Raw genomic sequence first — 18,954 nt, forward strand, 5'->3', positions numbered from 1 at the left:
CTGAAAATGGACAACTTCTGAATCCGAACCATAAAACCATAATCTTTTAATTGCAACAATTATATCTAATCTCAAGTGCCAGATCTCTTGTAACTCTTTCTCTCTTTATTTTAACTTCTTTCTTGCTGCTCAAAATCTCATCTTTCTAGTCAAGTAAACACAGAGCTTGTTCTCAATCCATATCATAATTATCATGGGCCCAATTTACATTCTCTCTCAACCTTTTAGCATTTTCAAATACTTGTTTTTCTTCAAAACTAAGTTTCATATTTTTCGACAAGTTCTAATGATACTGGACCTCGCCCATACTCCGTTATGCTTATTTCAGTTCAAAAATGGGAAATTAACGGTTCCGGGACTGCAGCCGTTGTTGACTTGCTAACGGATGGCAACTTTGACGGCAATGGTTCCTGGCTTTTCGAGCTGGACCAGGAAGGTTCTGCTGACATAGTTATTTCTCTTGATCCAGACAGTTTTTGCCAGACGTTTAACTTCGGTAATGACGATGCTGGTTAGTGATGTCATAACTTCAACTTTTTCCACCGTATCTCGGCAAATTATTCTGTTCATAAATATAAGAGAAAAACTTCTTGTAATCTTGTTCGTTTACAATCATTGCAGTATTATCAAAGTGCATATGTGAGTAGAGTTAACACTTAGAAACCATGGAGACAAACATGTTATACAAATGAATTTTAGCTGCAGTTTCTGTTGTTTTTATAGCTCTTTTGAAACGTGTATTGCTTTATAATCAGATTTTGCTTGAAATGGCTGGTATTCGACTCATAGTTATACTATGTGTACTACTCATGTTCTCCGATTGTATTTTAGAAAATTTTTTTGCAGTTTTTCCTTATGCATCTCGAATACCTCCATTCAAAAGAAGCTGTAACAGCAAACAATGTGCCTTAACATCCAAATTCAACGTTTCCTTTTTCTTGCTTGTTATATGGTACCTTCTACTAAAAAGTGGCGATATCGAAATAAAGCCGGGATCAATTTTGCCATTTTGGCTTATGATGAAAGAGTTAGATTTATTTGATTCTAGAATTAAAATTCTACATCAAAACGCCAGAAGTTTAACAGGACAACATCTGCTGTTGAACGAACTCGATCAAGACATTTGTTAAAACTGCATATATGCGTTTAGTGAAACATGGTTGTCACAAAATCATCCGGAAGAGTTTTGAGATGTAGATAAGTAAAATTTTGACTGTTTTTGGAAAGATCGCATCCAAACAACAGAGACAAAAGGTGGTGGTATTATAATGTACATTCCGAAATTTTTAAAACTTCGTCTCCACGATGATCTCAACTACATTTTGATACAAATTTTGAAAGTTTATGGGTTGAGTGGGGCATAGAAAAAAAGAAATGCTTTTTAAATTTATCATATTGTCCCGAAAAAACCTTGATGTTTTTGGAAAAATGGGTCCTGGTAATTGATCTTGCTATGGCTGAAGGAAAATCTGTCATACTTGCTGAAGACTACAACTTCAAATATTTTGCAAAGCACGACAGAAGTCTTCTGCGTTCTGTTAATTCTCCATATGATCTTAAACCATCGAATATTTATACAACTACAAGAATGAGTAACTCTTCTTCAACTCTTATTGATTACATCATAACAGACGATTACGAAACAGGCATAGTAGCGGATACAATATTGAAAATTGATCATTTTGCAACAATCACAGTTCTTAAATCTGGGATGAACGAAAAAAAATTTTTTGACAAAAAGAAACTATTCAGCCATAGCGTTCCAAAATTTCATCAAAAATTCAGCCTGGAGACACTTTTACGGTGCAGAGATAGGAGATATGATGTTATTAGAATTTCAAAGAGTTATTGGAAGAGCATTAGCACCACAAGTTCTAATTGAATTCTGTTATATTAGAAAACTCATTCGAAAGTTTTTTCTTCAAGAAAAATGGCTCTGTGCGAAACAAAAAAAAACAATTTTTAAGAATTAAACATGATGAAATAAAAACAATTTAACAAAAAGAAAAACAAGTTCTCTCATGTTCTAAGCAATTAAACAAAGAAAAAGCCAGATGGAACTTCATTCAAGATCTTCGTAATGAAATAAAGACTCAAAGAGAAATTTAATCTTTCTTAAACAGTTAAGATAACAAAACCTATAGAAAATGCAAATCTTCTAAATTGCAGATTTTCTACTCCAGGAGAGTTCATTGACTTGCAACAGACAAACAACATTCCTCCAAAATGATCCAATAAAGTGTTTCAAGTTCCGATATATGAAAACTAAGGAAACAAATGTGCTCATAAATTTGTTGCATTCAAACAAAGCATTAGGTCCTTCAAAAATACCAGTCGGGGCAATAAAAGATGATAGAGCAACGCAAGCGGAACCACTATTTTATCTCATTAATCAGTTCATTACAGAAGGAAAATTTCCAGAAGATCTTAAAAAAAATCGTGTCACTCCACTTTTCAAGAAAGGAAAACCCGCGGACCCACTCAATTATAGACCTATTTCTGTCACTTCTCCTTTGTCAAAAAATTTTGGAGAAGCGCTCAGTTCACAAATCACAACTTTCCTAGAAGGAGAGCAATTATTGTCTATTAATCAATTTGGTTATAGAAAACAAACAACAATTGATACCATCCTGAAATCGACAGAACAAATAAGATTAGAGCTCAACAAGAAAAATTGTCACAGTTGCGTTTTTAGATCTTTTAAAGCTTTTCGATTCTATAAACCACAAATTACCACTACGAGGACTTGAAAATATAGCTCATGACGAACATGATACCAATTGAAAGGAGAATTTTTTGAGTGAAAGAACGGAAAGAGTTGTCCTAAAGGGAATTGAATCAGATTGAATAAATTTGAAAATAGGAGTTCCACAGGGTACTTTTTAGGGCCTCTATTATTTAACATTTAGGTGAAAAATTTAGCAAAGATTGTAGAAAAAGATTACACTGACGTCCAGTATGCAGACGAGACTTTTCTTTTTAAATCCGACACTAATGAAATATCGCCAAAAACAAAATTTGAACATAACATCTCAAAAAATGTCATTTTTTGGCAAAGTCCCAGTTAGTGGTGAACAAACAAAAAAACAGAATATAGTGAGTTCAGCACCAGGCAGATGTTAACAAATACTGTTTTGAATGTCGACAATAAAAAACTGCAGAACCAAATAGTGTGAAGTATCTTGGCGTAATTATTCACGGGCAAACTAAATTTTGATGGAGGAGTGAAAAAATTTCTTCAGAGAATGGCTTGTGAAATTAAAGTTTCGATTACTTTTAGTAAAAGATTACCAAAAAGACGAAAATTTTATTATTTAATGCAAAAGTAAGAAGTCATTTACCTTATTACGCTTTAAATTGGATAGGGTTGCAAAACTCATTACTCACAAATTTTGAAAACAGCTGAATTTGTGAATAAAAATCATTTAAGTAGGAGAAATTACTATCGGTTCACAGATCTCAAATTTTGCAACAAAATACTACCAGTGTCTTTTCTAATGAAAAATCATTGCTCAAAATATTTTCCTTGCTTACTCAGCAACGATCTGCCAGCATATAAAATTGAACCTCTTTCTATCATGAGAAAAAAACAACATGACAGTTCAAAAAAATATCGTTTGACATGAAAAAAGAACAATACAATTTTTACCGATTCCTTTTTTGCACAAGCCATTACAATTTATAATTGTCTGCTTTCTAATAATAGACGGAAAACAACATCGAAAGCTTCCTTAAAAGCGAACAGAAAGAATGTTTTTGGAAATTATTTTTGAAGGATCCAAAAGAAACTGTTATGAAAGATGACATTGAGAGCATTAGATTTTAATTTTTATTTCAAAACTTCATGATGTACATATAAAATTATGCAAACATTCTAAACTCTCATTATATGCCATTTTTTACTAATGAAAGATCAAATTTTTAGTTAAATAAGTTAATGATTTTATAAATTTACATGTTATATAACTTTACATTGCCTCTCTTACCATTTGCGTCTTATTCTTATGTCTATCAGAGGAAAGTAACAATGTTCTTATTTTAATATGTACAGGCAGAACAAAAAATCGGGTTTGAAATTAAAATGATTTTAGCGCTTCCAAGATGCGGTGAAAAATGTTCACCACTATAATCACAAATCTTACAAATATTCACCGCTAAATTCAACGCTTATCTTAAATTCACAATAAATTTCCTTGATGTAAATGACAGATGGAGTAGTTTTAAGTAGTTGTCGACAAGTACGAGGTGAGAGGTTCGAACCCGTGTGGATTTTCTTTTCTTTAAGGAAATTCGTAGAATGCGATGAAAATAAAAAAAATCACTGCTTAAAACCGCAAATCTTACAAAACTTACCGCTTTGTGGTTAAACAGTTTTTTCATTGCTAATCTTACATTATTTTTTTAACCAAACCTCAACCCGGGAAGATTTTCCTTGTAGCAAGATTTCATCATCAACTTACAGTCAATTAAATTTTGCAGTAGAAAACGGACAGGTCAAATTGAAAATGATGAAAGTATTTAAAAAACATCGATGTTTAAAACTGAAAATCACGTTACTTCAACCGAGCACAACTGCGACTGAGAGCGTTAGCTGATTGCTTCCGTAGTAGAAATACAAAATGAGCCAAGGAAATTATAGAAGTGGTAGTAAAAATCTTGTAATAACTTTAACAAGATGTAAAATAAATCAAATAAAACAAAAAGCAGATGCTATACACAAGTTAATAAAACGTTAAAACCAACTGTGATAAGTGTAGGGTTAGGCTATACAGATGTTATCTCTTATCATTTAGAATATCAAGTGGGAGATATGCAAATGTGGTATTTAGACCCAGTTACGTCTAGTAGCAAGCTCTGCATTGTAATTTGTCGGAAATTTTCGACTTGAACAAAATTACGCCAATATTTAGGAGATCGGCGGCTCTGTTTACTTGTCCCCCAACACGAAGAAAAAAGATCTTTTAGTGATTTGTTTTCTTGATCTCGTTCTAACCAAGCGTTTCAGACTCAACGCTCTTAAATTAACACACTTGCTTCAATTTTCAAAAATCAGCGTCGAATATGATGCGGTTATTCTTAATCACTGTTTCCAAAAAAGCCAACTATAAATTGTTGAACTTGGGGAAGAGGTGGTGCAAAAAACGGAAAACCGCTCACAACTCCCGAGAAGATACAACTTATTTATTTATTACTTTGAAAATTTTATTTGTGCCCATTAATTTTCCCAGTTCCTCTTAACTGAACTTATAACTGCCCAACTTTTTAAAAAAATGGATTTAAAAGCAATAGTGGTCTTCAATGACAACACAAGTCCTAAAGTTTTGACATAATGAAAGAAATTTTTGGTGAATTTTCTTTAATGTTAGTCAGTTTTTACAACAAATATTTTCAAATAACAAAGAATTTCAACGCCTAATCAAATAATTGCAAATCCGACATTTTTAAGCAATCGTTCCTAAAAAATAGCCGGTAAATTGAAAATTTGATAGAAATTTGCTATGATTACAAAGTTTTCTGATGGTTGTTGCTTTACTAAGACACTTGCTAACAATTGTATAATGCAAAGAATCAAGTGAACCGATTTCACTGAAAATTAATGGAAACTGATTTCACTTTAATTTAGTCAAAAATTATTCTACAATAATACAAAACTTGCTTAAAACATCCATTTTTGGCCCGCAACTCAAAATTTAAAATGAGACCGTACTGTTGCTGCCTTCAATGAGGGGAACGTTAGAGCGTCAAATTGTTGTTTTTATGAGAAAACACAATTCAAAACCTGCCAATAAGGTCTTCAAAAAATATATCACTAACGTCGGCAAAAGCAATTAAAAAATGTTGCCAAGTTACGTATTGTTATGGATTAGTTCACGGCACGAGCTGATAAAATCAAACAGAATAAAATAATAACCAAAAAGTCATTAAGTTTGGTGGACAATGTTTCATTTCGGGGAAAAATCTCTGCAAGAGATTTACATTTTTCTCCACTCGGTTTGACATTATTTGGACAGAGAACGTTTTCAGAAGTATCGGAGTTACTTTTGTCATATATCAAGTAAAACTTAGCCGTTTTCAACGTTTATTCCATAACATGTAAAACAAATGAGTTGTTTTTGATTGATAGCATCCGCCTTGGTTCCGTACGGCAAACAAAAAACGTCAGAAACTCTTCGGGACAGAAGAAGTACAAAAGGTCTTCTTCTTCTTATAAAGGCGTCAGAAATACAATGATCGTTTTTAATTGTACCATTTGACAACAAAAGAAATGTTAAACCAATAATACTGAAAATATAATCAAAACAGAGAAAATCAGAAACTCTTCGGGACAGAAGTACAAAAGGTCATCTGTGCAGTTTACAAATAAGACCCAAGGAGGCCTTGCTATTGAAAAATGTGGACAAAATGGGCAGAAAATATTACTCTGGTTCCTGTTTTTCATAGAAGCTTTGAACAATCGGAAAATAAGTCCTGTTAGCAAAAAATTTGATGCATTTTTTGACTGTCTTCTTCTTCATATAAAGGCGTCAGAAATACAATGATTTTTTATTGGACCATTTGACAACAAAAGAAAATTTAAACAAAAAATACTGAATATATAATCAAAACAGAGAAAATCAGAAACTCTTCGGGACAGAAGTACAAAAGGTCATCTGTGCAGTTTACAAATAAGACCCAAGGAGGCCTTGCTTTTGATAAATATGGACCAAATGGGCAGAAAATATTACTCTGGTTCCTGTTTTTCATAGAAGCTCTGAACAATCGGAAAATAAGTCCTGTTAGCAAAAAACCTGATGCAATTTTTGACTGTCTTCTTCTTCCTATAAAGGCGTCAGAAATACAATGATTTTTTTATTGGACCATTTGACAACAAAAGAAAATTTAAACAAAAATTATTGAATATATAATCAAAACAAAGAAAATCAGAAACTCTTCGGGACAGAAGTACAAAAGGTCATCTGTGCAAATTACAAATAAGACCCAAGGAGTCCTTGCTTTCGAAAAATGTGGAAAAATGGGCAGAATATATTAATCTAGTTCCTGTTTTTCATAGAAGCTCTGAACAATCGAAAAATTAGTCCTGTTAGCAAAAAATTTGATGCATTTTTTGACTGTCTTCTTCCTATAAAGGCGTCAGAAATACAATGATTTTTTATTGGACCGTTTGATAGCAAAAGAAAATTTAAACAAAAATTACTGAATATATAATCAAAACAGAGAAAATCAGAAACTTTTTGGGACAGACGTACAAAAGGTCATCTGTGCAGTTTACAAATAAGACCCAAGGAGTACTTGCTTTTGATAAATGTGGACAAAATGGGCAGAAAATATAACTCTGGTTCCTGTTTTTCATAGAAGCTCTGAACAATTGGAAAATAAGTCCTGTTAGCAAAAAATTTGATGCATTTTTTGACTGTCTTCTTCTTCATATAAAGGCGTCAGAAATACAATGATTTTTTATTGGACCATTTGACAACAAAAGAAAATTTAAACAAAAAATACTGAATATATAATCAAAACAGAGAAAATCAGAAACTCTTCGGGACAGAAGTACAAAAGGTCATCTGTGCAGTTTACAAATAAGACCCAAGGAGGCCTTGCTTTTGATAAATATGGACCAAATGGGCAGAAAATATTACTCTGGTTCCTGTTTTTCATAGAAGCTCTGAACAATCGGAAAATAATTCGTGTTAGCAAAAAACCTGATGCAATTTTTGACTGTCTTCTTCTTCCTATAAAGGCGTCAGAAATACAATGATTTTTTTATTGGACCATTTGACAACAAAAGAAAATTTAAACAAAAATTACTGAATATATAATCAAAACAGAGAAAATCAGAAACTTTTTGGGACAGACGTACAAAAGGTCATCTGTGCAGTTTACAAATAAGACCCAAGGAGTACTTGCTTTTGATAAATGTGGACAAAATGGGCAGAAAATATAACTCTGGTTCCTGTTTTTCATAGAAGCTCTGAACAATCGGAAAATAAGTCCTGTTAGCAAAAAATTTGATGCATTTTTTGACTGTCTTCTTCTTCATATAAAGGCGTCAGAAATACAATGATTTTTTATTGGACCATTTGACAACAAAAGAAAATTTAAACAAAAAATACTGAATATATAATCAAAACAGAGAAAATCAGAAACTCTTCGGGACAGAAGTACAAAAGGTCATCTGTGCAGTTTACAAATAAGACCCAAGGAGGCCTTGCTTTTGATAAATATGGACCAAACGGGCAGAAAATATTACTCTGGTTCCTGTTTTTCATAGAAGCTCTGAACAATCGGAAAATAAGTCCTGTTAGCAAAAAACCTGATGCAATTTTTGACTGTCTTCTTCTTCCTATAAAGGCGTCAGAAATACAATGATTTTTTTATTGGACCATTTGACAACAAAAGAAAATTTAAACAAAAAATACTGAATATATAATCAAAACAGAGAAAATCAGAAACTCTTCGGGACAGAAGTACAAAAGGTCATCTGTGCAGTTTACAAATAAGACCCAAGGAGGCCTTGCTTTTGATAAATATGGACCAAATGGGCAGAAAATATTACTCTGGTTCCTGTTTTTCAAAGAAGCTCTGAACAATCGGAAAATAAGTCCTGTTAGCAAAAAACCTGATGCAATTTTTGACTGTCTTCTTCTTCCTATAAAGGCGTCAGAAATAGAATGATTTTTTTATTGGACCATTTGACAACAAAAGAAAATTTAAACAAAAATTATTGAATATATAATCAAAACAAAGAAAATCAGAAACTCTTCGGGACAGAAGTACAAAAGGTCATCTGTGCAAATTACAAATAAGACCCAAGGAGTCCTTGCTTTTGAAAAATGTGGAAAAATGGGCAGAATATATTAATCTAGTTCCTGTTTTTCATAGAAGCTCTGAACAATCGAAAAATTAGCCCTGTTAGCAAAAAATTTGATGCATTTTTTGACTGTCTTCTTCCTATAAAGGCGTCAGAACTACAATGATTTTTTATTGGACCGTTTGATAGCAAAAGAAAATTTAAACAAAAATTACTGAATATATAATCAATACAGAGAAAATCAGAAACTTTTTGGGACAGACGTACAAAAGGTCATCTGTGCAGTTTACAAATAAGACCCAAGGAGTACTTGCTTTTGATAAATGTGGACAAAATGGGCAGAAAAAATAACTCTGGTTCCTGTTTTTCATAGAAGCTCTGAACAATCGGAAAATAAGTCCTGTTAGCAAAAAATTTGATGCATTTTTTGACTGTCTCCTTCTTCCTATAAAGGCGTCAGAAATACAATGGTTTTTTTATTGGACCATTTGACAACAAAAGAAAATTTAAACAAAAATTACTGAAAATATAATCAAAACAGAGAAAATCAAAAACTCTTCGGGACAGAAGTACAAAAGGTCATCGGTGAAGTTTACAAATAATACCCAAGGAGTCCTTGCTTTTGAAAAATGTTGACAAAATGGGCAGAAAATATTACTCTGGTTCCTGTTTTTCATAGAAGCTCTGAACAATCGGAAAATAAGTCCTGTTAGCAAAAAATTTGATGCATTTTTTTACTGTCTTCTTCTTCCTATAAAGGCGTCAGAAATACAATGATTTTTTCATTGGACCATTTGACAACAAAATTAAATTTAAACAAAAATTACTGAATATATAATCAAAACAGAGAAAATCAGAAACTCTTCGGGACAGACGTACTAAAGGTCATCTGTGCAGTTGACAAATAAGACCCAAGGGGTACTTGTTTTTGATAAATGTGGACAAAATGGGCAGAAAATATTACTCTGGTTCCTGTTTTTCATAGAAGCTCTGAACAATCGGAAAATAAGTCCTGTTAGCAAAAAATTTGATGCATTTTTTGACTGTCTTCTTCTTCCTATAAAGGCGTCAGAAATACAATGATCGTTTTAATTGTACCGATTGATAACAAAAGAAAATTTAAACAAAAATTACTGAAAACATAATTAAAACAGAGAAAATCGGAAACTCTTCGGGAGAGACGTACAAAAGGTCATCTGTGCAGTTTACAAATAAGACCCAAGGGGTACTTGCTTTTGATAAATGTGGACAAAATGGGCAGAAAATTTTACTCTGGTTCCTGTTTTTCATAGAAGCTCTGAACAATTGGAAAATAAGTCCCGTTAGCAAAAAATTTGATGCATTTTTTGACTGTCTTCTTCTTCCTATAAAGGCGTCAGAAATACAATGATTTTTTTATTGGACCATTTGACAACAAAAGACAATTTAAACAAAAATTACTGAATATATAATCAAAACAGAGAAAATCAGAAACTTTTTGGGACAGACGTACAAAAGGTCATCTGTGCAGTTTACAAATAAGACCCAAGGAGTACTTGCTTTTGATAAATGTGGACAAAATGGGCAGAAAATAATACTCTGGTTCCTGTTTTTCATAGAAGCTCTGAACAATTGGAAAATAAGTCCTGTTAGCAAAAAATTTGATGCATTTTTTGACTGTCTTCTTCTTCCTATAAAGGCGTCAGAAATACAAGGATTTTTTTATTGGACCATTTGACAACAAAATTAAATTTAAACAAAAATTACTGAATATATAATCAAAACAGAGAAAATCAGAACCTCTTCGGGACAGACGTACAAAAGGTCATCTGTGCAGTTTACAAATAAGACCCAAGGGGTACTTGCTTTTGATAAATGTGGACAAAATGGGCAGAAAATATTACTCTGGTTCCTGTTTTTCATAGAAGCTCTGAACAATTGGAAAATAAGTCCTGTTAGCAAAAAATTTGATGCATTTTTTGACTGTCTTCTTCTTCCCATAAAGGCGTCAGAAATACAATGATTTTTTTTTGGACCATTTGACAACAAAGGAAAATTTAAACAAAAATTACTGAAAATATAATCAAAACAGAGAAAATCAGAAACTCTTCGGGACAGAAGTACAAAAAGGTCATCTGTGCAATTTACAAATAAGACCCAAGGAGTCCTTGCTTTTGAAAAATGTGGACAAAATGGGCAGAAAATAATACTCTGGTTCCTGTTTTTCATAGAAGCTCTGAACAATTGGAAAATAAGTCCTGTTAGCAAAAAATTTGATGCATTTTTTGACTGTCTTCTTCTTCCTATAAAGGCGTCAGAAATACAAGGATTTTTTTATTGGACCATTTGACAACAAAATTAAATTTAAACAAAAATTACTGAATATATAATCAAAACAGAGAAAATCAGAACCTCTTCGGGACAAAAGTACAAAAGGTCATCTGTGCAGTTTACAAATAAGACCCAAGGAGTCCTTGCTTTTGAAAAATGTGGACAAAATGGGCAGAAAATAATACTCTGGTTCCTGTTTTTCATAGAAGCTCTGAACAATCGGAAAATAAGTCCTGTTAGCAAAAAATTTGATGCATTTTTTGACTGTCTTCTTCTTCCTATAAAGACGTCAGAAATACAATGATCGTTTTAATTGTACCGATTGACAACAAAAGAAAATTTAAACAAAAATTACTGAAAATATAATCAAAACAGAGAAAATCGGAAACTCTTCGGGACAGAAGTACAAAAGGTCATCTGTGCAGTTTAGAAATAAGACCCAAGGAGTCCTTGCTTTTAAAAAATGTGGACAAAATGGGCAGAAAATATTACTCTGGCTCCTGTTTTTCATAGAAACTCTGAACAATTGGAAAATAAGTCCTGTTAGTGAAAAGTTTGATGAATTGTTTTGACTGTCTTCTTCTTCCTATAAAGGCGTCAGAAATACAATGATTTTTTTATTGGATCATTTGACAACAAAAAAAAATTTAAACAAAAAATACTGAATATATAATCAAAACAGAGAAAATCAGAAACTCTTCGGGACAGAAGTACAAAAGGTCATCTGTGCAGTTTACAAATAAGACCCAAGGAGTCCTTGCTTTTGAAAAATGTGGACAAAATGGGCAGAAAAAAAAAACTCTGGTTCCTGTTTTTCATAGAAGCTCTGAACAATCGGAAAATAAGTCCTGTTAGCAAAAAATTTGATGCATTTTTTGACTGTCTTCTTCTTCCTATAAAGACGTCAGAAATACAATGATTTTTTTATTGGACCATTTGACAACAAAAGAAAATTTAAACAAAAATTACTGAAAATATAATCGAAACAGAGAAAATCAGAAACTCTTCGTGACAGAAGTACAAAAGGTCCTCTGTGCAGTTTGCAAATAAGACCCAAGGAGTCCTTGCTTTTAAAAAATGTGGACAAAATGGGCAGAAAATATTACTCTGGCTCCTGTTTTTCATAGAAACTCTGAACAATTGGAAAATAAGTCCTGTTAGTGAAAAGTTTGATGAATTGTTTTGACTGTCTTCTTCTTCCTATAAAGGCGTCAGAAATACAATGATTTTTTTATTGGATCATTTGACAACAAAAAAAAATTTAAACAAAAAATACTGAATATATAATCAAAACAGAGAAAATCAGAAACTCTTCGGGACAGAAGTACAAAAGGTCATCTGTGCAGTTTACAAATAAGACCCAAGGAGTCCTTGCTTTTGAAAAATGTGGACAAAATGGGCAGAAAAAAAAAACTCTGGTTCCTGTTTTTCATAGAAGCTCTGAACAATCGGAAAATAAGTCCTGTTAGCAAAAAATTTGATGCATTTTTTGACTGTCTTCTTCTTCCTATAAAGACGTCAGAAATACAATGATTTTTTTATTGGACCATTTGACAACAAAAGAAAATTTAAACAAAAATTACTGAAAATATAATCGAAACAGAGAAAATCAGAAACTCTTCGTGACAGAAGTACAAAAGGTCCTCTGTGCAGTTTGCAAATAAGACCCAAGGAGTCCTTGCTTTTGAAAAATGTGGACAAAATGGGCAGAAAATATTACTCTGGTTCCTTTTTTTTCATAGAAACTCTGAGCAATTAGAAAAAAAGTCCTGCTAGCAAAAAATTTGATGATTTTTTTTACTGTCTTCTTCTTCCTATAAAGGTGTCAGAAATACAATGATATTTTTATTGGACCATTTAACAACAAAAGAAAAATAAAACAGAAATTACTGAAAATAGAATTAAAACAGAGCAAATCGGAAACTCTTCGAGACAGAATCACAAAAGGTCATCTGCGCAGTTTACAAATAAGACCCAAGGAGTCTTTGCTTTTTAAAAATGTGGACAAAATGGGCAGAAAATATTACTCTGGCTCCTGTTTTTCATAGAAACTCTGAGCAATTGGAAAATAAGTCCTGTTAGCGAAAAGTTTTTTTGACTGTCTTCTTCTTCCTATAAAGGCGTCAGAAATACAATGATCGTTTTAATTGTACCGATTGATAACAAAAGAAAATTTAAACAAAAATTACTGAAAACATAATTAAAACAGAGAAAATCGGAAACTCTTCGGGACAGAGGTACATAAGGTCATCTGTGCAGTTTAGAAATAAGACCCATGGAGTCCTTGCTTTTGAAAAATGTGGACAAAATGGGCAGAAAATATTACTCTGGTTCCTGTTTTTCATAGAAGCTCTGAAAAATTGGAAAAAAAGTCCTGTTATCAAAAAATTTGATGCATTTTTTGACTGTCTTCTTTTTCCTATAAAGGAGTCAGAAATACAATGATTTTTTTATTGGACCATTAGACAACAAAAGAAAATTTAAACAAAAATTACTGAATATATAATCAAAACAGAGAAAATCAGAAACTTTTCGGGACAGAAGTACAAAAGGTTATCGGTGCAGTTTACAAATAAGACCCAAGGAGTCCTTTTTTTGATAAATGTGGACAATTTGGGCAGAAAATATTACTCTGGTTCCTGTTTTTCATAGAAACTCTGAGCAATTGGAAAATAAGTCCTGTTAGCAAAAAATTTGATGAATTTTTTTGACTGGCTTCTTCTTCCTATAAAGGCGTCAGAAAAACAATGAGCGTTTTAATTGTACCGATTGACAACAAAAGAAAATTTAAACAAAAATTACTGAAAATATAATTAAAACAGAGAAAATCAGAAACTCTTCGGGACAAAAGTACAAAAAGTCATCTGTGCAGTTTAGAAATAAGACCCAAGGAGTCCTTGCTTTTGAAAAATAATGACAAAATGGGCAGAAAATATTTCTCTTGTTCCTGTTTTTCATAGAAGCTCTGAACAATCGAGAAAAAAAGTCCTGCTATCAAAAAATTTGATGCATTTTTTGACTGTCTTCTTTTTCCTATAAAAGAGTCAGAAATACAATGATTTTTTTATTGGACCATTTGACAACAAAAAAAATTTAAACAAAAATTACTGAAAATATAATCAAAACAGAGAAAATCATAAACTCTTTGGGACAGAAGTAGAAAAGGTCATCTGTGCAGTTTAGAAATAAGACCCCAGGAGTCCTTGCTTTTGAAAAATGTGGACAAAATGGGCAGAAAATGTTACTCTGGTTCCTGTTTTTCATAGAAGCTCTGAACAATCGGAAAAAAAGTTCTGTTATCAAAAAATTTGATGCATTTTTTGACTGTCTTTTTTTTCCTATAAAGGAGTCAGAAATACAATGTTTTTTTTATTGGACCATTTGACAACAAAAGAAAATTTTAACAAAAATTACTGAAAATATAACCAAAACAGAGAAAATCAGAAACTCTTCGGGACAGAAGTACAAAAGGTCATCTTTGCAGTTTAGAAATAAGACCCAAGGAGTCCTTGCTTTTGAAAAATGTGGACAAAATGGGCAGAAAATATTACTCTGGTTCCTGTTTTTTATAGATGCTCTGAACAATCGGAAAAAAAGTCCTGTTATCAAAAAATTTGATGCATTTTTTGACTGTCTTCTTCTTCCTATAAAGACGTCAGAAATACAATGATCGTTTTAATTGTACCGATTGACAACAAAAGAAAATTTAAACAAAAATTACTGAAAATATAATCAAAACAGAGAAAATCGGAAACTCTTCGGGACAGAAGTACAAAAGGTCATCTGTGCAGTTTAGAAATAAGACCCAAGGAGTCCTTGCTTTTAAAAAATGTGGACAAAATGCGCAGAAAATATTACTCTGGCTCCTGTTTTTCATAGAAACTCTGAACAATTGGAAAATAAGTCCTGTTAGTGAAAAGTTTGATGAATTGTTTTGACTGTCTTCTTCTTCCTATAAAGGCGTCAGAAATACAATGATTTTTTTATTGGTCCATTTGACAACAAAAGAAAATTTAAACAAAAATTACTGAATATATAATCAAAACAGAGAAAATCAGAAACTTTTCGGGACAGAAGTACAAAAGGTTATCTGTGCATTTTACAAATAAGACCCAAGGAGTCCTTTTTTTGAAAAATGTGGACAAAATGGGCAGAAAATATTACTCTGGTTCCTGTTTTTCATAGAAACTCTGAGCAATTGGAAAATAAGTCCTGTTAGCAAAAAATTTGATGAATTTTTTTGACTGGTTTCTTCTTCCTATTAAGGCGTGAGAAAAACAATGATAGTTTTTAATTGTACCATTTGACAACAAAAGAAATGTTAAACCAATAATACTGAAAATATAATCAAAACAGAGAAAATCAGCTGAATGTTCTCAAAAATTGTTACATCATTAACTCCAAAAATAAGACGCAAATTAAGAAATCCTCGAATTAATTTAAAATTTTTTACACTCAACAGGCCTCCAGATGTCCTTTTCCAACTCTTTCTACGTCAAATATATCGATCAGCCAAAATTGGCTAAACAAAAGCAGACGAGCATATGGATCCACGCCCCATTTTTTGGGTCCGAACAAAAATGAAAGAACTGCCTGTTTAGCTAACAACTCTTAGCTAAAATGAATAAAACATTTTCATTGAACTTATACAATTTATATTGGAACAAAACGCACGTTTATCATGTTGAAACTTTTGGTTTCGTCAACTATCAGTATTTTGTTTCGAAATGATGTCTGTCCATCTTTTTCAAAATTTTTAATTGATAATTATCTAACTCCCTTCCACTCGCACTCGTGAACAATTTAATTGTTTTCACGAGCTTGTGTTGACAAACTAACTATGTTTTTTGAACTATAACGGTTTCTTAGCTCCATAATAGGCAGGAAGAGTCATTAAAACTACTATTAGTCATTATAAGGGTGCAAATTTTAAAGTGGAAAGGACAAAATTACGACCCTTTAGATTCTTGATAGTAGAAATCTATGACAATAAATTTTAAAGTCAGAATAAGAGGGAGTCCTAATTTTCTGGTGTTTTGATTTATGAAGTCAATCTTGGTTAACTTTTAGAACTTTTAAGGCTTATCGTATGGCTCTGGAGCTGGTGACACGATTGTCGACGCCCAAAAAGATGCCACATCTGAAGCTCTTCCAGTCTCTCAGAAGCCGGTTCTGCTAGGGACAGAAATTGTGAACGTGACATTCTCCAACAACGGAGTATTGGGGTTCAATTGTGGTCCTGATAGTGAGCTTCCAAACGAACCCTCAGACTTCGAAAATCCCGAATGCCTCATCATCGCGGGAGGTATAATACAAACTGATCAAACAAATGTTGAATATCTCTTAAAAAGCGTGTTGAGAGCAATCTTCGAGAAGCCAAGAGACCATTTTATATGTTTTGATAGTTGTAATATGATTTTATAGTTTCTAAACTTATATCAAAGGTTAGAATTTCCATTACATAACAGTTTCGAAGTCGTCTTTTCGAGGAGTGTAGCTTATATAACTTTAGAGAACTTCGAAAACAAGTTTGCAAATTCTTTTTTGATGAAGGTTGAGACATTTTCGGGAAATTTTTGAATATAAAATTGATGTTTTCTGATAATATATAAAGTCCGGGTAAATTTAATCAAATATGGGGTCACTTTGATCACGCCTTTGTCAATATTGATTTATGAACATTGGCTGAAATATTTTTACTATAAACACAGCTCACTTAGGTTTGATGGGCTACACATTCCCTACTGCATCTTCTGCCTCAAGACACAGACGTCAATCTTCATTTAGTCCCAACTATGGTGTAATGTTCCGAAACTTGACCTCGACTGACAGAAACGAGATCAGTGAATTGATTGGGGACCCGATTTTCTCAACAGTCTATGGTTTCGTGGCAACCTGGGCTGGTGTTGGAGATCTTACTAGCAATCCGGGGTTGACCAACACATTCCAGGTTTTGTATTGTCCGCAATTATTGGGTGAAGTATTAATAACAACAATAATTAATTAATTAGTTAACCTCCTTTGCGAAAGATGCTCGTGTGTTGAGGATATGTGATATCGTGTTTTTATCACATTTGGTAACAAGAAAACTTTTGTTTTTCTTGCGAATGATGACGTAACAGATTGATGAAAACATGTATTTCGACCTATTTTCAATTTCTTTTTGACATCTTTGCATTAGAATACCTCATTATCAACTTTTCAAAATCTTGGAACAAGCTTTAAAGCAATTAAATTATTCCGGTTTGCCATCACTGGGTTGGATGGCGTTATTAAAATTTTTAGTAGTTCTGTTGTCTACAAGTAATGCTTATTTAATATGCCAATAACAATGAATACAACAATGATAACAACAATATAACAATGATGCTCCAGCTGAAATCGCGAATAATATTGGAATGGGTTAGGTTAATTACAGGCAAAAGCCCCTCAAATTTTAGTTTAGCCCCCAAAAAATATAGTTAGAAGCGTTTCTTTAAAAACGAATTATTCAGTTCACACAAAAATATATAGATTATTTTCCAATTTCTGACAAATAATCTAAATTTCTGCAAAAACATCTATGCTAAAATTCAGATAAAATGTTTTTGACGGAGCCATAGACTACTGGAACAGAAGCAAAATAACACTTCCTTAGCAGTTTCCCTTCGAAACATTTGCTTATCATTTTATTAATAATACCTCAAAACACAATTTTGGGACATCAAATTTTCGAATTAAAAACGCAGACTTCAATAATAGACTTCTATTTTTAAAAATAAATTGAGTTCAACGTTATGAAAATATAAACAAAAAATAGAAACGTTTGAAAGTTTACGAGCCAAAAAAATGCGTGAAAATTTACATCATGTCACTGTTCACATCCTAATAACCTCGCAAGATTTGAGGTTTGGGCTTTTTCGAATAACTTTTTAATGTGACCATATTCACAGACAATCATTAAAAATGCGCCTTTCCATTTCTGCTTTCGTAACTTTAATAATTGGTGCTAAAGATGCACGCAGATTTTTGCACCCCAGACTACCTGGTAGAAGTTTGGCTAGCGGCCAGGCGCAGTGTCTGGAGCATAAAAATTTTTCTGGAAATTTTATACGGAGTTTCATTTTAAAAAGTTTTTAAATCAAGGTAATAACTGGTTTTTTTTGCTGAAAGGAATTGCCGCAGCCACTGTTCTGCATTTTTTGGCTCCAATGACGTGGGTTAAACGTCAAAAAAAAGTTTATAAAAATGCTTTTGTATTTCAACGATATTTGTTTTCAATTAAGTTTATATTTAATTGTGAGAACAGCGTGCCCTTTTGTTTTCTGGTTCAATTACTTCAAAAATTTTGACACTGAAAATTTAGCTGATTTAAATTACGTTGGTAAGATTGGAATGGACAAGCTCGAAACAGTGTATGATTTTAATGCTTTTTTGTTCATGTTTTTGCACATTTAGTGCTTTCAGCGAAAAGTATGCCAGAAAAAGTTGACAGGTAGATCATCTTCCTAGTGTAAGACGTTTTAAGTTATTGGAGCACAGAAAAGAACTTAGAAAATATCTTAGAGCTTAGAAACTTAACTTATGTTGATAAACTCAGAAAGAAAACAAACTTACCAGATTTATAACGACAACTGCAGCTCACAATTTAGAAAATGAATGTAAATCAGTTGAGATCTGTATGTTTGTCAAATATTGATATTTATCTACTAATATTGAATAGGAAATGCAACTTTGTGAACGATCTCAAGTGAAGTTAATTTTGTATGTAATAAAGAAATGACGCCCACTCATACGCCACAAAATTGCCTGATTTTTGATACGTTAACCTTTTAACAAATGTACACTGTAAATGT

General features: G+C 32.4%; 2 protein-coding genes across 2 annotated transcripts in view; both read left to right on the forward strand.

The window, feature by feature from the left end:
• LOC142345107 (uncharacterized) overlaps window positions 1-18,954 on the forward strand; it is a 151,586-nt gene that overhangs the window by 20,063 nt on the left and 112,569 nt on the right. The gene's annotated exons all lie outside the window — the stretch shown is intronic.
• The window catches only part of LOC142344179 (uncharacterized), a 48,723-nt gene continuing 29,775 nt past the window's right edge, over window positions 7-18,954 (forward strand). The window contains exons 1-3 of the mRNA XM_075395713.1: window positions 7-511; window positions 16,200-16,424; window positions 16,840-17,069. Of these exons, the coding sequence (XP_075251828.1) occupies window positions 316-511; window positions 16,200-16,424; window positions 16,840-17,069 (651 nt within the window). The 5' untranslated portion in view covers window positions 7-315. The remainder of the gene's footprint in view (window positions 512-16,199; window positions 16,425-16,839; window positions 17,070-18,954) is intronic.

The sequence above is a fragment of the Convolutriloba macropyga genome, chromosome 8, assembly GCF_964194025.1.
Source record: "Convolutriloba macropyga chromosome 8, txConMacr16.3, whole genome shotgun sequence".
Taxonomy (NCBI): Eukaryota; Metazoa; Xenacoelomorpha; order Acoela; family Convolutidae; genus Convolutriloba; species Convolutriloba macropyga.